Source organism: Mustela erminea, chromosome 12 (genome assembly GCF_009829155.1).
Source record: "Mustela erminea isolate mMusErm1 chromosome 12, mMusErm1.Pri, whole genome shotgun sequence".
NCBI lineage: Eukaryota > Metazoa > Chordata > Mammalia > Carnivora > Mustelidae > Mustela > Mustela erminea.
Genome location: NC_045625.1, coordinates 33869709 through 33895375, shown reverse-complemented (window position 1 = coordinate 33895375; position 25667 = coordinate 33869709). Strand labels below are relative to the sequence as shown.

Below are 25667 nucleotides of genomic sequence, written 5' to 3'. Positions count from 1 at the left end.
AGAATGATTCTCAAATTTCGGCATAGGCAGTTAGGAAAATTCAACAGTAGTCTCCTCAACAAGGTGTTCCATTTGGAGGAGGGGATTTGAGTAATGGAGCAAAGAAAGATGGTGGATTCTGTTCTAGATATAACTGGTCAAGTGCTTATGGGACATCTTGTAGAGATCCTAGAGAAGCTTGGTTTTCAAAGCAGCTAAAACTGTGGGAGTAAACGGCATTGCTTATGGAGAGTGTTTGAAGCAGTGAGTCTCAAACTTTGCTGTACCCTGGAATCACAGGGGTGGGGGAATTGTCATTAAAAACCACCAGTGTCTGGCTCACACCCTCAAACATTTTGATTTAATTGCTCTAGGGTATGATCTGGGATTGTTAACAGTTCCCTAGGTGATTTTAATATGTGGTAAAGTTTGGGAGCCACTGACTGAGAAATAGTAGGTACCATTTATTTAGATGATATCAGAGCTGAAAACCAAAACCAAGAATTTGATAATGGGGGAAGAGGAGTTTGCGGAGAAGGCTGAATATGATGTATGTAGTGTGAGATGCTGAAGGCAAATAAGACTGATGTCACAGGAGCCAAGGGAGGAAGATCAAGAAGTTTTACTACTTTTTGTATATCAGTTTAAGAGAAAATGGTAGTCTGGTCATTTATTTCTGTTCTTATTCAAAAGGTTGGATATTTGCCAGGCATCTTGGTTTCTTGTATGTGTGTGTGTGTGTTTCCTTGCATCAACAGTTAGTTTATATCATTGGTCTTTATGTATGTTGGGTATTAGGTATTGTAAGAAGGCTTATATTTTTTTTTTCTATTTATTATTGGCGTGTAGAAGTTCCACCATCCCATTTTGTGTTCCATTCATTCATTTGTCATTTATTTATCTAACAAAAATTATTGAATTTATTGAATATCTATTTATGTTGTTTTAGATGACTAAAAGAAAAACCTCTGTTTTAAAATTTGGAGGGGAGAGGTGGAGACGCCTGGGTGGCTCTGTCGGTTCAGTGTCTACCTTCAGCTCAGGTCCTGATCTCAGGGTTTTGGGATCGAGTCCTGAGTTAGGCTTCCTGCTTAGTGGGGATCTTGCTTTTCCCTCTGTATGCCACTCCTGCTTGTGCTCTTTGACAAATTAATAAATAAAAACCTTAAAAAGAAATTGGGGGGGTGCCTGGGTGGCTCAGTGGGTTAAGCCGCTGCCTTCGGCTCAGGTCATGATCTCAGGGTCCTGGGATCGAGTCCCGCATTGGGCTCTCTGCTCAGCAGGGAGCCTGCTTCCCTTCCTCTCTCTCTGCCTTCCTCTCTGCCTACTTGTTCTCTCTCTCTCTCTGTCAAATAAATAAATAAATAAATAAATCTTAAAAAAATAAAATAAAATTAGGAATAATTATAAACAACTATTAGACAGTTGTGTGCATTTAAAAAAATTGAGGGGATATGTAATTATCTTTTTTATGTTCCAAGTTTTAATTATTTAAATTCTAGTTAGTTAACATATAGTGTAATAATAGTTTCAGGAGTTAAATTGTCTATAATCTACCCAAGACCGATTTACAATCTGGATTATTTCACCTCCTAAATCATAGACTCCTAGAAGGCACATACAGATTTAGTCTCCACCCAATTTTGAGTGTCCCCTCTAGGACACTCAAAATCTTTTGTAGTTTTGTATACCTTGGTTATGAAAAGCTCTTTCTCCTTCAAGGCAGTGTTGTGCCCTTTTGATAGCTCTGATTATGAAAATGCTTTACAAGATGGACAAAATAAATAAAACTTAAAGCTGATTCCACAATTTCATGCAGATTGATGACACATTCTGTGTACTGTTGTGTATGTTTTAAAATTTCCTTAAAAAATAGAAAGGTTCTTTTTTTTAAAAAGATTTTATTTATATATTTGACAGAGAGAGATAGTGAGAGTAGGAACATAAGCAGGGGGGAGTGGGAAGGGGAAAGCAGGCCTCCTGCAGAGCAGGGAGCCCGATGTGGGTCTCCATCCCAAGACCTTGGGGTCATGACCTGAGCTGAAGGCAGATGCTTAATGACTAAGCCACCCAGGTGCTCCCCCAAATAGAAAAAATTTTTATGTTGCGTTGAAATTTGTCTTCCTTCAACTTTGATGATTTGTCACTTTAGGGCTGTTCAGAACCAGTCCGGATTCCTTCTACAGATATAGTCCATTCCAATATTTGTGATTTTTCATAAATTCTCTTAAGTCTTCACAACTGAACAATTTTGCCTAGGTTATTTTTCTCCAATATTTTGAAATTGGGTCCCATATGCAATCATGCCACCTGTTGCCACTGATGGTTTAAGTGCCTTTGCTGTATTTATCTCTCACTTGTCTTTCATGTTGCACTGGCTGGCAACTCCAGGATTGCAGTGAACATTGTAATTTCATTTTCTCTTTTAAGTGGAATGCTTCTCTTTTTCTTTCTAAAATAATATTGAATGGCCTGTGTTGTTGTTGTTTTTTTTAATCAAACAAGATTGGTGTCCAGTATCTGTGATCATTTTACTTTATTATTTTTTGTGAGATAAAATATATTAATAGTTTTCCTTAATTTGAGATATTCTTTCTCAGGATAACCAGCTTTACTCTAGTATGTTATCTTTATAATGTGGATTTTGCTGGATGTAATTTCTTAAAATTAGGAAACCAAGTGGATTAAGAATTCCCTATGTAGAAGTAGAGAGAACAGTAAAATGAACTTTTACATACCCATGTCCCAGCTTCAAGAATAATTCACATTTTCTGGCTATGATCTTATTTAGGAATTTTTTGAGTATTTCATGAGTGAGATTGACCTATATCCCTTTTAAGTGAAGTTTGTCAGATTTTTAAATGCAAGGCTATAGGGGCGCCTGGGTGGCTCAGTGGGTTAAGCATCTGCCTTCGGTTCAGGTCATGATCTCAGTGTCCTGGGATCAAGCACTGTGTGAGGCTCCCTGCTCAGTGGGGAGTCTGCTTGTCCCTCTGCCTCTTCCCCAACTTGTGTGAACTCACTCTGTCTCTCAAATAAGTAAATAAAATCTTAAAAAAAAAAAGATATAGGGCTGTCTTTTCGTTATTAGAAGAATTTGGTAGCATGCTATCATTTTCTCTGTTGAAGAATATACACAATAACACAACGAATTCTATGTAGGGCCCTTTTCCCCCACAGAGTTTTTTTTTTTTTTTTAATTCTCTTTCTAAATTTCTTCTGCAGATATAGATTTACTCAGAATTTTTATTTCACATTTTCAGTCCTGGTTCTTTGCTTTTGGAGATGAAGGTGGTGAACTGCCTCAGTTTCCTGGAGTTGGTCAGCCTTGTGGAAACCACAGAATAAATGAGCTACATATGCTGTCCACTTTGCCAGATACCTCTCAGTACCAGGCACCTCCCACCACCGGTCAGAGAAAATAAAAAGGAGCCTAAAGGAACCTTTCCTTCCATGAAGGCAGGGCCGCATTTCACTCATCTTTCATTCTTGGTCATCTGCACTGAGTGTGTTTTCAGTAAATGAGTGTTTCCTGAATTGGATTTTCTTTTTTAAAACAAATAATATCTTCGGCACATCCAGGAAAAACCAACATCAACCCATTGGTTTCTTGGGTTCCCAGAGGCTCCCAGGGGATTTTACTACTGAGCTTCCTATTTTTATCTTCCTGTATGGGTCAGATAGTCTTCTCCTGTTAAGACTGTACATGGAAAGTATACATCTTCCACTATGCCCAAGGAACTGGTCTAGGAAAATCCCTTGATAGGTAAGAATGATAGGTAAGGTTGATGTGGAAACCTTGGAAGACACCATTCTGTGAGGCTGACCTTGTTACCCAGGAATCTGTCCCTCAGGAAAATTGAAGGACTCACCAGGAAGATTTTAGAAAGATGCATTCCTAATATATCTTCCAAAGCCACCCGTATTTACTTAACTTATTTAAATTCCCTGTGCATAACATGTATAGCACTCCCTAGTATTTTTTTCTTTTATGTTTGTCTGTCTTTGATCATTTCTCATTTTGTTAATAATAACTTGTACCCTTGGTTTATTGGCTTTGTCAGTCTTTGTAGTTTTTAACTCACATTAACTTCATCTCTATTAAGTGAGATTTTATACTAACTTTCCAGTTTATTCCTGCTTTTGCTTTAATTTTGTTCATTCACTCATTCAACAAACATTTGTTGAGCCTAGGTGACAGATTCTGGGAGAACAGAGATAAGACATTGTCTCTATGCTCAAGTTGCTGACGTTGTAATAAAAGGAAAGAAGAAATCGTGAAAGAAAAAAGAAAACACTAAGTTGACAAAAGACCTTCATTAGCATGTTAAAAAAAAATCACTTAAGGGGGCACCTGGGTTGCTCAGTGGGTTAAGCCTCTGCCTTCGTCTCAGGTCAAGATCCCAGGGTGCTGGGATCGAGTCCTGCATTGTGCTCTCTGCTCAGCGGGGAGCCTGCTTCCTCCCCTCTCTCTGCCTGCCTCTCTGCCTACTTGTGATCTCTGTCTGTCAAATAAATTAAAAAAAAAAAAAAAAGAGTTTGAAGTATCACTTGTAAAGCATTTATATTCTCCAAAGAGAAAAAGAGCAAACTTGAGTCTATAGGTAAATAGTTTGCTGCAAAACATGGGCCTAATCCTTTCTTTTCCAAGTGATCATATTCGTTTGCTCTTTTAAAACAGGTTTGAAGGATGATTCTTCAGTCTTTGAAGTTTAAGAACTTCACTTGCTGTGTAAAGAACCTTCCTCAAGGCATATATTGGAGAGTTGCTTTTTGTGCTCTTTATATTTGAAACATATTTTTCAGCTCAAGAAATTTAAATTTGTCTCTTTGATTTCAATTTCATGCATTGCTTTTATCTTTTCTCTGCTAGCCCCTATTATTTGTAAGTTGAATATCCCCACTCTGTTCTATGTCTGATAGCTTCACTTGAATTGCAAGTTTTATTTTAAAATTTCAATTTAGTGTTAAGTGATTTTGGGTTCTTCAGTTTTTCTTCTATCCTTAGCACTTATTATTTTCATTTCTTAATAACCAGTATTAGTTGCTTGAAGTCCTTTACTATAACCTCTTATATCCCTTTTGAAGGATTTATATCCTTGATTGTAAATGTGCTTTTAAGATAACGTCTCCCTGGTGTCTTCTTCTCCATTTGCAAAATGTTTTGAGAGAGTTTGCCTTTTCATATTACTTTGTTCCAGACAACCAGAAGTGTGTTCCGTTTGGGGTTTCATGCCCCTTATAGGATTTTGCCAAATTGACATGTGCCCAGAGGAAGGTGATCTAAATTGATCTTGTCATATGAAGAACGCTAGAAGGAACTCTGTTTATTCTGGGACAGAGGAGACTTGAAGACAACAGGATTGCTGTGTTCAAATCCAGAAAGGCTGATGTATAGAATAAGAAGCTGATTTCTTTTAGATGGTGGTGAGGGGTGGGGAGAAGTGGTCAGAGGGCAGCTCTACTGGTGAGGACTGAAGCTGCATAGAGGTAGAATTTAGCTTTACGTAAAGAAACTTTTTAGCCATCAGGTGGGTCCAGCAGTGAATGACAGAACATTTAGAGGCTCGATGACTTCTTGGCAGTGGGATTGCAGAAAAGAGTCCAGGGTTTGGAGATTATCTGGGCTCTTATTTTCTTCCATTAGCCTGGCAATCCAGAGGCTAATATTAAAACCATTAACAGGTCATTTGCTTGGCTTTAAACTCTCCTGTTCAGACCTTGCTGAGTCAGGGAGCACTTTAATGGCTTGGTTGATATAGTCATTTGTTTGTCTTCAGGGATCCCTGGATGAAGGCATGTGCCTACCCACAGTCCAGATATTAATGCAAATTAATTCTTATCATTAAAACCATATACGTTTCTATGAATCAATTAGCTAAATTGTATTTGGCAGCAGTTTTGTAACAACTCCTTGTAAGTAATCATTGAAGTTTGATGACCTTCAAAAGGAATGGAAAATGGTGCCTGGTTGGCTCAGTCCATTAAGCGTCTGCCTTCAGCTCAGGTCATGGTCCCAGGGTCCTGGGATGGCGTCCCATGTGGGTCTCCCTGCTCAGCAGGGAGTTTGCTTCTCCCTCTGCCCCTCCCACCACTCATGTTTTCTCTTCTCTCTCTCAAAATAATTCTTAATTATCTTAAAATTTTAAAATAAATAAAATCTAAGAAAAGTGGGGGGGGGTGGGAAAAGCTGTTGGATATGTCTTTTTGGCTATATTTGAGATCCTTGACATCTCTACAGTCATTTGGAGACTAAAACAACAGAGGTGGGAGATTTTGTACCTTCTGGTGCTGTGGCTGCTTCAGGATTTCCAGCTGTCCAGGTGATGTGGGTCTTCAAATTTCAAGACAGAGCATAACAAATACCATCTTGGTGGGTTTCTAGATCTAGTTAGAGACCTCAGGCTGCCATGGAAGGAGCCATGGAAGTCATCTAGTCCCTGTATTACATTGCAGTGTCCCTCCTACATCCAAGCAGCTAATTAGTCTCTACTTGATTACATTCCCAGACCAGGATCTCACTAATTCTGGAGCAAACTCTTTCCATCCTCGGATCATTAGGAAAATTAGAGATGTCTAGACTTAGCCTAAGCTAGGGTCTCCTGCTCTGTGGCATTCCCCCATAAATCTGTGGGGGAAATAGGAAAGTAACAAAAAAAGAAAGGTAAGTGACCACAGCTTGTGAAAAATGTTCAAATGTACTTAGTAATCAAAAAACTTCAAATAAAAACTATAATGAGCTCTGATATGGATGTCCATGATATATTCGCACATTAAAAAATGGGAACTACTGAGTTTAGAATGATTCTGTTTTTGTGGACTGGATATTTTACTATGTGTAATACAGATGGGTATAAATTCAGAAAAAGTTGGCATGAATACTTACCAAATACTTTATGTAATTTTTAACCTGGATAGAATTATGCATACATTTACTTTTTTTCTATATTTTTGAAGAAATACATATTTCAACCAATAATTAGATGCTACTTCCCATCCTAGTAGCAAATATTTTTTAAAATGAAAATATTCAGGGCGCCTTTGTGGCTCAGTCATTAAGGGTCTCCCTTCGGCTTAGGTCATGATCCTAGGGTCCTGGGATCGAACCCCACATTGGGTTCCCTGCTCAGTGGGAAACCTGCTTCTCCCTCTCCCACTTCCCCTGCTTATATTCCCTCCTTCACTGTCTCTCTTTCTCTGTCAAATAATAAGTAAAATCTTTTTTTAAAAATGGCAATATTCAGTGTTCACAAAGTCTGACAGGGAGTGAAAACTGCTACCTTCTTGGAAGCAGTTTGACAGTACACATCCAAATTCTTAAAAATGACACATGCTTAAATTCATTAATTTCAGTGTGAGGAATTTTTCCCAAGAAAATATCTGGAAAGTAGCCATTTACCATGAATAAGGATGTTCACTGTGAAGCTTTTCTAATACTGAAAAATTGGAAATAGCACAAATGTCCAAGGATAGATTTACTAAATAAATTATGACATGGCCAAAGAAAATAACACTATATAGCAATTTCAAATGATGATGTAAGTGCTTAAATATTAATGTGGAATGAAATTCATGAACTATTAAATGGGAAAATTATATCTCATTTGAATAAAAATATGTAGCATCTATGAGCATGGAAAAATGAAAAATTAACCATTGATAACTCGGGGGGGTACACTTTTAGGTGATTTTATTTTCATATTTTTCTCTGTGTTTTTACTATAAGCATATGTTAATTTTTAAAAATTTAGCTAAAATAATTAACTATAACTAAATAGTTAAAAAAGATAAAATAGTACTAAGGGCTTCTAATAGAAATCGACAGTCCCTGCCCCAGTCCCCCTTAGCATCTAATTTCTTTTCTTAGAGGCAACCTCTTTCTGCTCGTTTAGCCGTATCCTCTGATTTTTCCCTCCATAATTCTGAGAAATGTGCTTGTATTACTATTTCCTAGTTTATTAATTTTAGACATTATTTATTATGGTGGATGAGGACTTAGCTCTTATACCACTACACCAGCTTCTCTCCATCATATCCTCCCCAAATCATATCAGCTCTTTTTGAGAAATCATTTTCAATGTTTACATTTTTATGACAATGTAAATATTGTTCATTTCTGAGACAAGTGATGAGCTAAAGTTTGGTTTCCTTGGGCACCTGGGTGAGTTAGTTGAGTGTCCAACTCTTGATTTTGGTTCCGTTCATGATCTCTGTCTGAGTCATGAGATCGAGCACCATGTCAGGCTCCGTACGCAGTGGGGAGTTTGCTTGAGATTCTCTTTCTCCCTCTCCCTCTCCCTCTGCCCCTCCCCTGCTCATGCATGCTCTCTCTCTCTCTCTCAAAATACATAAATAAATCTTAAAAAAAATAAATAAAATTTGGTTTCCTTTATCGTACATTTTGTTTTTATAATTCCTTGTTTTTGATTTGCTTAGTTTTCCATGTGCTTATTGCTAATTCTTTTCATATACTCTCCGACAGCCTCTCAGTGAATTTTTCTGCAGAAACGCTTTAGATAATCTATATTCATTTTTTTTCCCCTAAGACCTCGGTCTTCATGTACCAGTCTATAAAGTTGCTATCTAGGTCTCATGTACAGGTGTTACCGTAGTATATCCCTTCATAGTCATCCTGAGTGTTCCCTTTGCCTCTTGTCTGTATTTCATCCCTAATTTCCTGGGTCCCATTGTTCTTTATTTATTTACTTCCTTGTTTTGCTGAGCATCCTGAGAAAGAGTTTATGAAAGGTAAATTTTTTGAGACATAAACATCTGAAAACCTCTCTAATACTTGACTGGTAGCTTGGATGGGTATAGAATTCTAAATTGAAGTGATTGTTTTTATTTTAAAAGGATTTTATTTATTTGACAGAGAGAGAGAGAGAGACAAGCATGGGGGGCATCAGGCAGAAGGAGAAGGAGAAGTAGGCTCCATGCTGAGCAGAGAGCCCAACACGGGGCTCAATCCCAGAACCCTGGCATCATGACCTGAGCTGAAGGCAGATGCTTAACAGACTGAGCCACCCAGGAGCCCCTAAATTGAAGTAATTTTTGAAGGCATGGCTTCGGTGTCTTTAAGCTTTCTTTGTTACTGAGAAGTCTAATGCTGTTTTTATTCTCAATTGTTTGTATGCAATCTATTTTTTCTTCTGGAAGTTTTGAAGATATTCACTGCTTTTAGTTTCTGAAAATTTACAGTGTTATTTCTTTTTCTTTCTTTTTAATTTTTTTTAAAGATTTTTTAAAAATTTATTTATTTGACAGACAGAGATCACAAGTAGGCAGAGATGCAGGCAGAGAGAGTGAGGAGGAAGCAGGCCCCCTGCTGAGCAGAGAGCCCGATGACCTGAGCCAAAGGCAGAGGCTTTAACCCACTGAGCCACCCAGGTGCCCCTACAGTGTTATTTCTATCTATCTATCTATCTATCTATCTATCTATCTATCTATTTATTTATGTATGTATGTATGTATGTATTTATTTGACAGAGAGAGATTACAGGCAGAGAGGCAGGCAGAGAGAGAGAGGAGGAAGCAGGCTCCCTGCTCAGCAGAGAGCCCAGTGCGGGACTCGATCCCAGGACCCTGAGATCATGACCTGAGCAGAAGGCACCGGCTTAACCCACTGAGCCACCCAGGCGCCCCCTACAGTGTTATTTCTTGATGTGGGTCTTTTTTCACGTGTTCTGCTGGACAGTAGGTGTTCTTAATCTGGAAACAGGTTTTTCAGGGAAATTTTATTGAATTATTTTATAATTTTCTCCCTCCATTTCCTTTGTTCTTTCCTTCTGGGATTCCTATTAGATGGCTATTGGACTTCCTGGATCGATACTATACATTTCAAAGCTTCTTCCCTTTCCCTGTCTTTGGCTTTTGGTTGTTCTTTCGCCAATATTTCACTGACTTCACTCACACTCTCAACTTTTTAATTGAACTTTTAAATTCTAGCTATCTTTTTTTTTTTAAGATTTTATTTATTTATTTGACAGGCAGAGGTCACAAGTAGGCAGAGAGGCAGGCAGAGAGAGAGGAGGAAGCAGGCTCCCTGCTGAGCAGAGAGCCCGATGTGGGGCTCGATCCCAGGACCCTGGGATCATGACCCTGGCCGAAGGCAGAGGCTTTAACCCACTGAGCCACCCAGGCGCCCCAAATTCTAGCTATCTTATTGTTAATGTTCAAGTGTTCTTATTCTCTGCTCTCTTTTTCAAAGAAAACACTCTTCTTGTTTCATGGATGTAATATCTTTTCAAGGATCTATAATTTTTCTTCTGTTTCCTGCCTTGTCTCTTTTTCTTCTGAGTTCTTCTGTTTGATGTGTTTTTCATAATGTCAGCTTTTCTCAACTGTCCATTCCTATGTAAGAAACTTTGTGTGATATGTGGGGCTCACTGAATAACAGATTTCAATGTATGATGATCAGGCAGCAAGTTGCCATAAGTTATCCATATCTGAAGATTTTTTCTGTGGTTCTTTTCGGTTCTCCATAAAAGGATTTTCTAGTCTTTTGCTTGGGATAAGGAGTCCTAGCTGCCAGTATTTTCGGAACTGGGCGAAGGAAGAGACTGAAGCCTTTGTCATTCAATAAAAAGAGTTTTACTTAATCCTTTTATTTTTCAAACCTGTAGTCTCTGTTATACTTGGTCTTCCTAAGTCTGGAGATTTTCTGGTTTGATTTCTCCGGAGAATAAGCCTCTTGTCTCTAGTAGGGTAGAGAAGTGGTAGTTGTCTATGTGGCCAAGTGGTGTCGACTGGGACCTGTGAGTAAAATTGCTGCCTGTTTATAGAAATCCATTTCCATATTTCGAGTCCTATGCTTCGTTCCTGCTTTCGCCCATATCTGTTGCCTCTAATTCTTGAGCCATCTTGGTGAAAATCAGCTCATTTTTCATCAGAATCCCTCTCTGAAAGCACTTAGGTTTCCATTTCCTTTGCTCTGCTCTCCTCCAAATAGTTTCCATCTTCCCAACATTGTCTACCTCTCTCATCTATTGTCTTCTCTCTTGTTTCTTGTATTCTATGCGCTTAATCCCTTTTCTAGTCCCTTGCTGTGATTTATAAGGTTTGGGAAGAAGAGATTAAGACATAGTTTGAATTCACCATGTTTAACCAGAAATTTACTGTCTCTTTTATAATGTAAAAAAAGGGAGTTGCCTAAAACTGAAGGCAGCATTCAGGTCTGATGTCCCTACTGTAGAAGAATGCTAGACTGAGGATCCCTTGATCTAAATGGAATTTACTTTTGGTTACAGCCTGTGTTTGTCCATTAATTTGCATTTGGCTGCCATTTAACTGAGAAGTATAAATCTCCCACTTGCAAAGTGGTCAGGTTGGGTGTCCTGCTTTCATTTTTTTATGCCCTGACTAGTGCACTCCTGGGTAGATCCCACTATTACTCTGTTGATTGCTGATAGATTCTATTTGCTAACATTTTATTTATTTACTTTGCTATTCACAGATTGAGAGATTGTATTTTTACTTTCTGGCACTGTTTTTATCAGAATTGATATCAGTGTTACCCTGGCTGCTTAAAAAGATTTTGGGAGACTTCCTTCTTTATATTCTAGAACAACTAAAGAAGTATTTGGTGGAAATTTGTGGAAAAATACCCTAAGCTGGTTAAAAGTAACATGGTATCCGGGATTGGATCCTGGAACAGTAGTGGGAAAACTGGTGACTTCTGAATACAGTTGAGAGTTTAGTTAATATTAGCAGACCAGGGTTAATTTTGAAGAAGATACAATGACTAGGTAAGATGTTAACATTATGGAAAGCTGAATGGAGGCTATATGGGAACTCCCTGTATTATTTCTGAAACCACTTTATACATCTAAAGTTAATCCCAAATAAGGGTGCCTGTGGCTCAGTCGCTTAAGTGGGTACCGTCGGCTCAGGTCATGGTCCCAGGGTCCTGGGATCGAGCCCCGCATTGGTCTCCCTGCTTGACGGAGAGCCTGCTTCCCCCTCTCCCTCTGCCTGCTGTTCTGCCTCCTTGTGCTCACTATCTCTCTCAGATAAATAAATAAAATTTTTTTAAAAAATTCCAAAATAAAAAGTTTATACTTAAAACAAAAATATGTCCAGAGTGAATTATATCTTTAGATTTGTTTTTTTTTTTTAAAGGTTTTATTTATTTATTTGACAGAGAGAGAGGGAACACAAGCAGAGGGAGTGGGAGACGGAGAAGCAGGCTTCCCCCTGAGCAGGGAGCCCAGTGTGGGGCTCAATCCAAGGACCCTGGGATCATGACCTGAGCTGAAGGCAGACGCTTAAGGACTGAGCCACCCAGGTGTCCCTCATCTTAGAGATTTGTAACAATTCACCTTTGTCCATGTCCTCTGTCCATGCCTGGAACTTTTTTGTAGGGGTGACTCTTTATCAACTTTATCTTCTATGGTAATTGCCTTTTTAGATTTTCTGTGTATTATAGGGTCATCTTATATCATTTATATTTTCCTTGAAAACCATTTGTGTCATCAAGGTTTTAAAATGTATTTGTGTAGTGTTAAGCAATATAATCTCTGATAATTCATTTTTATTTTTTCTGTATCCATAGTTATTTCCCAATGTCATATCTTATGTCGTGTGGTTATTTATTGGATTGTGAAATTAATTTGGTGAATTGAGACCAGTATTTTAAAAAGTGAAATAAACTAGAACAGAGAAAAAGAACATATACTGTTTAATGAAACTTTAATCTCAAGCACATGTATTGTTTTCTTGGTAACCTGACAATATCTATCAAAGCAGAAATGCATATAACTTTTGACCTAGCAATTCGATTTGGGAACTTAACCAGATATGTAATTGCATACATGCAGAAATGATATATGTACAACATAATTCACTGCAGCATTATTTATAACGGTGAAAGATTGGCAGTAATCCAAATGTCTACCAAGAGAGGATTACTTTTTAAATCACAGTGCATTCTTACAGTATAATACTCAGGGGTTGTCAAAAAGAATGAAGAAGCATTCTATGTATTGATGTGGAAAGATACCAAGGATATATATTTTAAGGAGAAGAAAGCACAGTGCAGAACAAGGTATATGATGTCCTATCCTTTGTGTTAAGAGGAGGACATATAAAATCTTTATTTATATTTGCTTATATAGACATAAAGAAACTCTGGAAAGAAAAGGAGAGCAGTGAATATGAGTGAGTGTGGAAACTGGCTCTATCGGGGCAGCATAGAAGGGAGTCTTTTGACTACCTTTTAAAAGTTATTATTTTGGGGACGCCTGGGTGGCTCAGTTGGTTAAGCAGCTGCCTTCGGCTCAGGTCATGATCCCAGCGTCCTGGGATCGAGTCCCACATCGGGCTCCTTGCTCTGCAGGGAGCCTGCTTCTCCCTCTGACTCTGCCTGCCACTCTGTCTGCCTGTGCTCGCTCTCTCTGACAAATAAATAAATAAATAATCTTAAAAAAAATTATTATTTTGGCAAGAACACACTTAACACGAGCTCTGCCCTCTTAATAAATTTTTAAGTGTGTATATACAGTAATATATATCTTTTTTGTATAGTCTAGTGGGTGGTTGAATAATACCAATGAATTATCTATTTAAAACTTCAAAATATTAAGCAATAGAAGCAGCAATCAGAACAGGCATAGTGTGATTAGAATGGTTCCGTGTCCATGCAACTCCCAGTGTAGGCAGAACTGAGCTCTGGGGTCCAGGGACGCACACATGGTTGGGGGTAGCAAGTAGTGTCATATGGTAAGGGGCATCTCTTAGGATGGGTCACAGTCACAGTTTGAGAAACCTTCACTACTTGATTCCCTTACCCTTATGTTTAACTCTTAAAGATTGCTAATCTGTTTCCCTCAAGACCGTGGACCCCTTAGGCAGTGAGCTGCTATCAAGTTGTTCACTCCCGGAGCACTGACGACCTGTTTGTGTTAATGTCGAAGAAAGAGAGCCCTAGCTATTTGATCAGCATGTCATTAAATGGGCAAATACAGGAAACATCACGCTGATTTGTCAGAATCCTCTTCCAAATATTTTGGTTAGCTTAAGAAAACTCTCCTTCCTTCTAGGTAAATGGAAGAGGTGGAGACCAGTTTATTCCAGACACGGAAAGCCCACAGAATAGAACAAATGGTGGCGAGATGGCTCCGGCGTTCGCGGGACAGCTCGGCCCGGTAAGGCTCCTGGGCTGGCAGAGACTTCTGCGCCTCAAGATGTGGTGTCCCTGCAGGAGGAGGGTTGGGCAGTCTCAGCGGCATCCGGGGATCCTGTCTCCAGTTTGCTCTGTTCTTGCACCATACGGCGGGGGAGGCATCGGCAGATCAGCGATTTTGCTGGAGCGCCTTGCTGTCTGTTCCCCTTCCAACTCCTCCCTCTGTGTCTCTCCACATACACCCACAACGTATGCTCCCACCAGACTCAGACACACACTTACAGAGACAAACACTCTCACACAGATGGACTTACACACACAGGCACACTCATCCATGCTCCTTTGGAGTGTGCGCTCCTACACTTGTGAACACACACTTGCACATGCTCTCTGTGTCTCCCTGTGTCTCACACACATCCCTTGCCTTAGTATTTGCTGTGAGGGTCAGGTGATCTGCTGTTTATACTCTTTCCCCGTCTTTGTTTCCAGCAGCTGTTCTTCCTTGCGGTCCCTGTTTCATTCCAAACAAAATAAAATGAAATCAAATACAGATCTGATTTGACTGCTACAGGAGAACTTAAAATATGTTCTGTTTCAAAGCGTTCATTTTCCATCTCAGATTTCCCATCTGGCCCTGCCGCAGAGATGAAATACTATGGGTCAGGTGGTTTCTGAGACACACATTCTTCCAAAGGAGCTGGAAACAGCTGTTGTGCTGCTGACCAGTAAACCTTGCTCAGATCGGGCTGCCCTGCAGCCAAGGGCTGGGATCTGCACCCACCCCTGGGGAAGCAAGGCTGGTAGTTAGCCTTGTGTTACAGTGAAAACACCTGGGGCTCACAGGGTGACCTATTTAAGATCATCCCTACCCCCTGTTCAGAAATTGTTGATGGGTCCCTAGTTCTTAGAGATTAAGCATTTTTGGTTTGGCATTCAAGGCTTTCCATGATTTGCCTTACTGTTGTTTCCTTTGCATCACACTCCAGCGAAAGGAACTATCATTGTTCCTCTACTCCAGGCACAGCCTCTTCTTTCACTCATCAAACCAGGGCTCCTGTCTGAGCCCACCTCCATGCATACAGAACCCACCGGAAGCTCAAGTCTGGTTGAAATACTCCGTCCTCCAGGAAGCGTTCCCCAGCCCATAGTTAGACTTAACCACTCCCATGGGACCCACAGCACTGGATTGCCATTGGCAGTGTGCTCCTCCTGGTGTGTTCAACTAATTTGAACACATTTCTCTTTTCCCTTCTGGATGGTAGGCTCTGAGCACAGGGAAAGCATTGGCCTCATCTCTATAACCCAGAGCTGACTGAGTCCCAGGAGACTGATTGCAAGTGGTCAAGAAGTACTTGCTCGTAAGTGGGGAAATGGCTAGGTACATTGTTTCCTAAAGTGGATTCTGCAAGACCTAGTCCTGTGTTATGCTGCTCCACTAAAGGTTTGGAAGTGCCGTAGCCCATGCCCTACTCCCGTCCATCTCTGCTTGCATTTTGCACACAGTGCATTTTAGCACATTAAAGGCTCTGTGAATTCCTGTGGAAAAGAGACTTTAGGGGTGCCAGCATATCTCAGTGGGTTAAAGCCTCTGCCTTCAGCTCAGGTCATGATCTCGGGGTCCTGGGATCGAGCCCCACATCGGGTTTTCTCCTCAGCAGGGAACCTGCTTCCCCCCCTCTCTTTCTACCTCTCTGCCTGTCTGCCTACTTGTGATCTCTCTCTCTGTTAAATAAATAAATAAAAATCTTAAAAAAGAGAGACTTTAGCTTAATGGTGCCTAAATATTTGATGCTGATACTCTGTAATATCCTGCTTTTCTCATAATGTAAATAAAAGGTGACACTGCCCTATAGGAATTTTTTTTAAAGATTTTTTTATTTGAGAGAGAGCATGAGCAGAGGGAGAGTCAAGGGGAAGGGACAGAAGGAGAAGCAGATTCCCTACTGAGCAGGGAGCCCAGATATGGGGCTCGATCCCAGGAGGCTGGGATCCTGCACTACCTGAGCCAAAGCCAGATGCTTAACTGACTGGTCCACCCAAATACCCCAGGAAGTTGTTTTGTCCAAAATATTTTTTGAGATATATTTTTCATATCATGAAATTTACCCACTAAGAGTATATAGTTCAGTGATTTTTCGTATATATTTAGTAAATGTGCAAGACTGTGCAACAATCACCGCAATCCAATTTTAGAACATTTTCAATGCCATGAAAAGAAACCTCACACCCATTAGCAGTCAGTCACTCTCCGTTTGCCTCTCCCCCAGCTCCAGGCAGCCACTCATGCACTTACTGTCTCCGCAGATTTGCCTATTCTGGGTACTTCACATAAATGAATCATGTACTACGTGGTCTTTTGTGCCTGGCTTCTTTCACTTAAGGCTTATATGAACAAGGTTCATCCATGGTATAGCATGTATCAGTGTTTCATTTTTATTACCAAATAATATTCCATTGTGGAATATTTTCTTTGTCCATTCATCAGCTAATGTGCACAGGGGTGGTTTCCACTTCGGGGAGATTGTGAAGAACGCTGCTATGAACATGTATGTGCAAGTTTTCATTTGACCGTATGTTCTCATTTCTCTTGGGTTTATCCTTGGGAGTGGGTCACATGGTAACTTGGTATTTAACCTCTCGAGGAGCTGCTAGACTGTTTACCAAAGTGACTGTACCATTTTACATTTGCACCAGCAGTGTGCGAGTGTGCCATGTTTCCACGTGCTTGCCCATTCTTGTTATTATCTCTCTTTTCTGTTGTGGCCCTTCTAGTGTGGGTGAGGTGCAATCTCACTGCGGTTTTGATTTGCATTTTCCTGTTGGCTAATGATGCTGAGCATCTTTCCATGTGTCTCAGCAGTCTTGGTTTCCAAGTGCAAGAGAAAGAGAAGCAAAAGAGGGAAAGGTTCCTGGTAATATGCATGAAGACATCATTCCTGTGTTTCTAGGACATGTGTGACCTTGGTTCAATTGCTTCTCATCTCTAGTCTCACAACCTTGATACACCCTGGGTTCTTGGGGTCCTCAGATTACCTGAAAATGATCAAGAATTGAAAAGCTGAGTTTGGGGGAAATAATTGCAATTTCCCCAGAGTGGAGTAAATGGTACCACTGATCACCAGCTGCTTAAGAAACCTGAGAGTGATCCTGACTTGGTCTCTTTTGCTCACACTCTGCACACACCCCATCAGCAGCTCCTGTCCGTCTGCCTTCGGGCGTTATCTCAGATCCGTCCCCCTCTCTGTCCCTGGGGGCACTGCCATGATCACTTTACTCTTTCTCTGATCCAGCCTATTCTCCCTCTTGAAGCCATAGGGGACTTTTCAAAATACACACCACACCTGCCCCATGTACTCACCCCTCCGTGGCCCCGAATGGTCAGGGGCTCGCCTGCCATTGTGCCACGGCCCGTGAGCCCTTTACGATCTGGCCCCAACCAAATTCTCCAACCTCATCTTGTTCTTCCTGCTTCCTTGGCATAGCTTACCTGCCACATATGAGACCAAGGACCATGGCTGTCTTGTTTCACAAAGTGTCTTCAGCCCTGGGAGAGTGCGTGGTATGTGATAGATGTTCAGTAGATTTTTATTGATTAAGGGCTTTCATAATGAGGAATTAACTTATTTAATAAAATATATTTAGGGATTCCTGGGTGGCTCAGTTGGTTAAGCATCTGCCTTCAGCTCAGTCATGATCCCAGGCTCCTTGCTCAGTGCGGAGCCTGCTTCTCCTCTCTCTGCCTGCCGCTCCCCCTGCTGTGCTCTCTTTTTCACTATCTCTCTTTCAAATAAATAAAATCTTTAGAGGCCCCTGGATGGCTCAATCCATTAAGCGGCTTCCTTCTGCTCAGGTTATGATCCCAGCGTCCTGGGATCGAGCCCTGCATCAGGCATCAGGCTCCCGGCTCAGAGGAAGGCATGCTTCTCCCTCTCTCACTCCCCCTGCTTGTGCTCCCTCTCTCGCTGTGTCTCTCTCAAATAAATAAATTAAAAAATAAAATAAAATAAAATATTTTAAAAAGAGAGAAAGAAATAACTAACCCCACAAATGGTCACTGTGACATGTTTTGAAATTCTGTATAAGCAATACATTCTACTTAATTAGAGGTACAACACAAGAATATTACATCATAACCTAACTTTTAACCATTTTGCTTTGAACTAAATTGTCACCTTTTTACTCACTTTGTATAGCTATAGACATGATGACATGAGAAAGACTAAGGTTTGGAAGAATGGGGGATGTATTTGAGAAGGGACATCCTAAAGATTTATAAGTAACATGAAATGTTCTCTGCTTTAAGTTAGGTAGTGTTTACACAAGTGTGTGTTTTATAATTCCTATTTTAAGTGCACACATGTTTTATATCATATATTACAGTTTAATGATACATATTTAATATTACTCTTAAATTAGAAAGGAAGACAGACTTAGTGAGTGGGAAAGGAACACAGAAAGTATCTGGGAGGCTGTAATGTTCTTTATTTTTTTTAAGATTTTATTTATTTATTTGACAGAGATCACAAGTAGGCAGAGCAGCAGGCAGAGAGAGAGAGGGAAGCAGGCTCCCTGCCGAGCAGAGAGCCCAATGCGGGGCTCTATATCAGGACCCCGAGATCATGACCTGAGCCGAAGGCAGAGGCTTTAACCCACTGAGCCACCCAGGTGCCCAAGTAATGTTCTATTTATTGACATATACCCATGTGCACATATATATAGTATAATATTTTTCATAATAAAAATCATCTTGTATCCAAAAGAGATAGCATACTTTTCAACTTAATTATGCCATTTTTCCCGCCTACAAAATTTTCAGCTTTTATGTAGTTAAATGGTATTCTCTTAACAATTTATTTGATTGCTTCTAAGCTTAGACAATCTTCAGCCCATCATTAATTCAATTAATTACTTATTTTATTTAATAGCTTAAACATCTTTAATTCTTTAATTTAGAGTTTATTTTAGGTTATGAAATAAAGATCTAACTTGATTTTTCCCCAAACAGTAAGTAGTTATTTGCCTCACCATTGACTGTGAGTGATCTTTCCTTTCTTTGATGATTTATGGCCCTTCTTTTTATCATCTGTGAAATTTCTCTTTCTGTGAGCTGGAAATTGGATCTCTTTCTAACGACTAACTATTCAGTAGCATTGATCTGCTTATTTTCACACCCTTGTGTTAAATTTTCCATTTTTTTTTACCCTTACCTACAATTCCTGCACATAAACTTTAGAACACTGTTACTGTATTATTGAAACAACCCAGCATAAGATTTACTGAATTCTCTTATGCTTCTTCTAGAAGTATTCATTTTATAGAACCAGATTAAAGAAACATGAAGGGCCTGACACAGCTTGGTGCTTGGTGCTGGGTTTTATCCTCAGGACTTAAAAAGATTTCTTTCACCTTACCTTGAATCTTAATATTAATGAACACACACGCCCGTGTTACACATGCACATGTGCACACACATCCACACAGGCACACATGGACACACCTACCTGTGTGCCTGTGCACCGGCGTTGTGCTGTCTTCGTGTCAGGAGCCCTCCTTGTTGGTTTTGCGTGTTTTCCAAATGTACTTCTTCACTACAACCATGAGAGGACTATTTACCCATTATAGACATGGCCTTCCTTGGCCTTTCTAATATTCCTAATGATGTAGAAAGGCCACTTCAGGTGTCAACTTTTGCTTCTTGACCTATGGGCAAAAGGGGGAAGGTTGAGAACAGGCTGGAAGGCCCTGGCACTGCACTTTCAGAGCTGCCCTCATCTTCTGAATCTCCTTTTTGAAGTAATAATAGAATAATTGCTTCTCTCAATGGTAGGCCTTGGCCCTATAGCACATACTCCCAGTCCTTCATTGGATGGTCCCTAGAAACTGTCATAAGCAAAGTCCTATGATTAGGACTCCGTGCTATCTTTCTTTCTGGAGGGGACTCCTCCCTGTATTTCTGCTTTCTTTGAATCAACCTTAGATTAAAAATCCAGCTTAAACCACACTTTAGCTTTTGAACTCATTCAAGCTCAATGTCTAATACAGTGTTAAACATAGATTCAAAATAGTTTCTCCACATCCTGCTGGAACTCGGATTTGTTGTTACAGGATAGAAGTAAAATATATTTTCTGATATACCAGAGAATAGATAAAAAGCCAGAGAATATCAGAGGCATAAGCTATTTCCATGTGGTATTTTTTTCCTTTTCCAGTGTTGGTCAATTTGGTATGAATGAATGACCCATAAAATACAGAATTTGTGTCCATGAAGCTACTTTCATGATGAAAGTAACATGTTGTTGTTTTCCCCTAGTCCTGCTGTGGGCTAGATCCATTCCACAGCGGAGCCACAGGTCTTCTGCTGTCCCAATGTAAAATCATCAGAATGACCCCAGATGTGTGGTTTGAAGCCATTACAAAGGGAACCAGAAATAAGTTTCTGGATTATCAGTGCTCAATCTGGTATTTGTAAGATGCCTCAGAGGAGGAAATTTAGCTGCAGAGAGCATTTCCTTCAGCTCCCTGTCCAATATTAAACAGTCTTTGTGAGGAGAAGCCACAGTTTGGTCATGTTCTCAAGCAATCCCTTTCCAAACAAAAGCTGAAACGTGGCCTTCGGGAAAAATGTCAAACGCAGACTTTGGACCAAAGCCACTGATACCATGCAGGGATAAGTCAACACAGTGGGGCCTTGTTTGTCTACCATTGTTGAGGAACGCACCCTTCTCAAGGGAAAAAATCAGATAACTGAAGACTACCCATTTGAAAAGCATCCATATGGATTCTATTTTAACCCTGTGGTATGGTTTGCTTTTCTTTTATTGGTCATATGTTAGTAAGCCTTATTCTATGCCTAGCTTTGAGTTTGGCACATGGGACAAAAAAAGACATGGTTTTTGCCTCACAAATTGTAGTCTAGAGAGGACAAGAGACTTCACATTGGTCATTGCAAATATTATGTATATTTCTAAAAGAGATGTGCATGTTCTGTGGGTGCATTCAACCGAAGGAGATAGTTCTGCCCAAAGCAGAAGATAGAGTAGGGGTTGAGCATGTTGGGTAAATTTCTGGAGAGTGTATGCTGTAAGGGGTTATGGCGCTCAGGGGGGGATTCTAGGTAAAGGGAAGAGCTTGTGCAAAGGCCAGTGTATCTGAGGAAGTCAAAGGAGACTAATTTGGCTAGAACAAGAATATCAGGAGAATGAATGACTTGGTTGTTGAGGTTAGAGTGGTGGGCCAGAGCTGTATTAAGCCATATCAAGGATTTTGGATGAGGCAGTCCAGTCAAGGGAGACATCGATCAGGGTTACATTTGTAAAATCAGTCTGGGTACTGGATGGAGAGGTTTTTGGGAGAGACAAAAGTGAAAAGTGAAGAGACCAGTTTGGAGACTACTGGAGAAATCTATGGCCTGAAATGGAAGGGTGACTGAGGAGACAGAAATGGACAACCTTAGAGATCTTTTGGTGTTGTGACTGATCAGATGGTAGGGATAAGAGCAGGATAAAGTCGAGAATGATTTCCAAGAGTCCTCGTGATACCATTTACTGAGCTCTGGGACGTGGAGAAGATGCGTCCTGGTTAGTCATAGGGCTGAGCTGTATTGCCAATTAAGCAAACAAAGGAAAATGACAAATATTGAACTCTGTTACTTACATTCAAGTTGTCTGCTATTTATTAATGGTTATGTATACATTTTCATCTTTGCCAGTCATTTCAAGTACTGTTTTGTATCCTGCTTTCTGTGTACAGTATTTTGCTCACATATTTACCTAGTAAGCACAAATGCTTCCTGTGGGCAAAAGATCTTTCCTCAGCACTCAGAGAATTTAGGTCTAGAATAATTCAAGCTCTCCCGTAGGAAGGGGGATCTGAACTATAGTTTAGAGGATGCCCTGCCCTGAAAGGGTATGTTCTAAGCTGTGTTTCCATGTCTGTCTAAAGTTCTGAGGCTTGTGATACTTCACTGATGAAGAGTCTTGGAGTAATTCTTTGTTATGCTTGGTTTATCCTCTGTTGAGTTACTTTGTATTTTTCCACTATTCTAAATGTAGCTATGATAAATATATTTGAATATTTAAGAAGCACTCTATTCTGGGACTTTACTAGGCCTGGGGAACACAGAATAAATAGATACTACCCTTGTCTTTTAGGAGCTCATGTTCTAATACAAATAATAATTTTTTTTGAGGTTATTACTTTGAGGAATGGCAGTCAAAATGGTAACAGAAAGTTGAAGAAAATGACCAAATTTTACATTCATGTTACAATTTCCCTAATTATTTTCTAGAGAGGTTGAATAGCTAATTTATATGGTCAGCTTTAAATCCCAAGGCCACACATGTTGGGCTTTATTATTTTTATTTATATTTGGTGCTTTAGTTGACATGTAATAGTACTCTGTAACTCTTTCAATTGTGCTTTAATTAATAAGGTTATACATTTTCCATGTTATTTACTGACTTTATTTCTTTATGTGTAAGTTGTCATTTCACTTGCTTTGAGCATGTGAAATCTGGGTATTTTACTTTATATACTTATGCCCATTTTTCATATATTTGTATCGTAACCAGTTTCCCCCCAGAATCTTTTTTAACTTTTTAAAAAAGATTTTATTTATTTATTTGACAGAGAGAGAGAGATCACAAATAGGCAGAGAGGCAGGCAGAGGGTGGGGGAAGCAGGTTCCCAGCTGAGCAGAGAGCCCGTTGCAGGGCTTGATTCCAAGACCCTAGGATCATGACCTAAGCCCAAGGCAGAGGCTTTAACCCATGGAGCCACCCAGGTGCCCCATAGAATCTTATTTTTTTTAACTGACTTACCTTGGGGTGCCTGGGTGGCTCAGTTGGTTAAGCTTTGGACTTCTGCTCTGGTCATGATCTCGGGGTCCTAGGATCAAACTCAGTGTCTGGCTCTGCACTCAGCAGGGAGTCTGATTGTCTCTCTCTTTTCCTTTGCCCCTCCCCCCCCCCCACTCGTGGTCTCTTTCTTTCTCTCAAATAAATAAATAGAATATTTTAAAAAATAAACTGATTTATCTTATTTTAAACAGCTTTATTGAGCTACAATGTTCTTACCATACAATTCACCCACTTAAAGCATACAATTCATTGTTTTTTGGTGCATACACAGAGATGTACAACCATTACCACAATCCATTTTGGAAGATTTTTTTTCACCTTAAAAAGAAACCTCATATATTGGCAATCGCTCCCCATTCCCTCCCAGAATTCTCCTTCTCTCAGCCGGCAACCACTACTTGTCTCTATAGATTTGCCTATTCTGAACATATTCCGTAAGTGAAGTCACACAGTGTATGTTTTTCTGTGTTTGGCTTCTTTCACGTATTAGAATGTGTCCCAAGTGGATCCCTGTTATGTCATGTATTTGCATTTCATTCCTTTTTGTTGCCAAATAATATTCTGCCGTGGAATATTTTCTTGGTCATTTCATCAGTTGATGTACATTTGAGCTGTTTCCACTTTGGGGCTATTATCAATATTGTTGCTATGAACATTTGTGTGCGAGTTTGTGTGGACATATGTTTTCATTTCTCTTAGGGATATACAAAGGAGTGGCATCGCTGGGTCATATGGTGTTCAACGTTTAGTCTTTTGAGGAACTGCTAGACGATGTCAGGGTTCCATTTTCTCCACATCTTCGTCAACACTTGACCTGTCTTTCTGATTATGGGCATCCTAGTGGGTATAAAGTGGTATCGCATTGCAGTTTTGATTTGCCATTCTTCTCACGGTTGTTGGTATGTCTTCTTTGGAGAAATGTCCACATAAATCGTTTGCTCACTTTTTAATTGATTCACTCTTCTTTTGTGTTCTAAGAATTCTTTATATAGTCTAACTGCAAGGTCCCTATCAAATATATGATTTGCAAATGTTTTCTCTCATTCTGTGGATTTTTTTTCACTTTCTTTATTGTGTCCTTTTTTTTTTTTTTAAGATTTATTTAATTTACTTGAGAGAGAGAAAGAACACATGTGAGCATGAGCCGGGAGCGGGGCAAAAGGAAAGGGAAAGAGACAATCTCAAGCAGACTTGCGCTAAGCTAAGTGAAGAGATGGGTGTGGGGACTTGATCTCGTGACCCTGAGATTATGACCTGAGCCGAAACAGGAGTGAGATGCTCAAACGACTGAGCCACCCAGCCCGTCCCTTAATTGCACCCTTTGAAGCACAAAAGTTTTTAATTGTGATGAAGTCAGTTTATCTGTGTTTTCATTGTTGCTTGTGTTTTTGGTATGTATTTGTTTAGGTATGGAGCCTGGCTCCTAATACACATTCAACTAATCTATTTCAATGAGTTAGTGATGGCTTTTTGAGGCTGTTTGGTGCTTTTATCCTGTAACTGCTAATCTTTTTTACGCCAGCAATCCTCTTTATTGATCATTTTCTAGTGTACTATCATCGTCTGTTTAAAAACAAGTGGGACTTCTCCATTTCCTGTGTTTATTATGCCTCTTACTGTTTTTCCTTCTCTGATAACTATCATGTGCATTTTGCCCCCCCCCCCATGTTAAATACTAGAAATGTCTAGAGTATCCTTCCTGTTGCTCTTTGTAAAAAGAACATAAATGTGATTTTTGGTACCCAGTATACTATATTATTATTTAGAAAGGCCCTTTCGTAGCTTTAAGGTTTTGTTTTGTGTTGTTTTTTAATCAGGGATGCCTACTGGCTTTATTCACTCTACATGTTCAGTTTTCGGTTTCTTCCCTCTCATTAGATCCCTCTGCAAATGCTTCTCTGTGTGACCCCTGTGCTTGTGTAGGAGAAATCCTCTCTTTGTCTCTAAGCCGGCTGGGTCAGGTCATCATCCGGTCAGACAGTTTAAATCAACTCTAAGCTGGGGTATGAGGCGCTCCTTGATGGATAATGGGCATGAGGTCTTGTACTTGGGTTTGTCTCATACATTTTGGCTCCCTGAAGCAAGTTTTTGGGTTCCCCGATCCTTGTTAAAATTTGAGATCCATTATCACTGACATGTGATTTTCAGATAAGTGAGGTCCTGTTGCATTAAGCAGAGTTCCTGACAGTGTTTGGTAAATGGATGAGAATAAATGATAGGGCTTAACGGCAGAGCCCCTGGGGAGCTGTTACTCCTCCACATTCTGTCGTTTATTATGACAGTAAATGCCTCATCTCGTCCCCATTTAACCCTTCTCAGAAAGGACCACTCGCAGGGGGGAAAAGTCATTTGCCACAGACAAATGAGAAATAGCTCCCGACTTGTGGTTTTGAAAGAAAGAAAATACAAACTTTCAACTTACCTGCTCTTAGATTTATAGAGAACATATATGTTTTTAAAGATCACTCTAGGGGGAATCTTCACTCTCTGGGATTTCCTGTTGGAATCCTCACAGTTACCTAGTTGAAAGAGAAGTGGAATTCATCCGAAAGCACAAACGAACAAACAAAATCACCAAAGGAACTATCCATCTGTGGAATTAGTCAGCCTCAGACACCCAAATGGAACAATACCTCCTTCCTGTTCACAGTCCCTGTTTTTCCTCTTCTGTACTTCTACTGATGCACTGCCTCCTGCCTGATGCCTGGCCA

The 25667-nt window shown here is 40.0% G+C and overlaps 1 protein-coding gene across 3 annotated transcripts in view; it reads left to right on the top strand.

Annotated features, from left to right (window-relative positions):
- The window catches only part of FRMPD1 (FERM and PDZ domain containing 1), a 142093-nt gene that overhangs the window by 79000 nt on the left and 37426 nt on the right, over nucleotides 1–25667 (top strand). For all 3 annotated transcript variants that reach the window (XM_032306636.1, XM_032306637.1, XM_032306635.1), the window contains exon 2: nucleotides 14016–14120. In XM_032306636.1, coding sequence (XP_032162527.1) covers nucleotides 14020–14120 — 101 coding nt within the window. In that variant the 5' untranslated portion in view covers nucleotides 14016–14019. The remainder of the gene's footprint in view (nucleotides 1–14015; nucleotides 14121–25667) is intronic.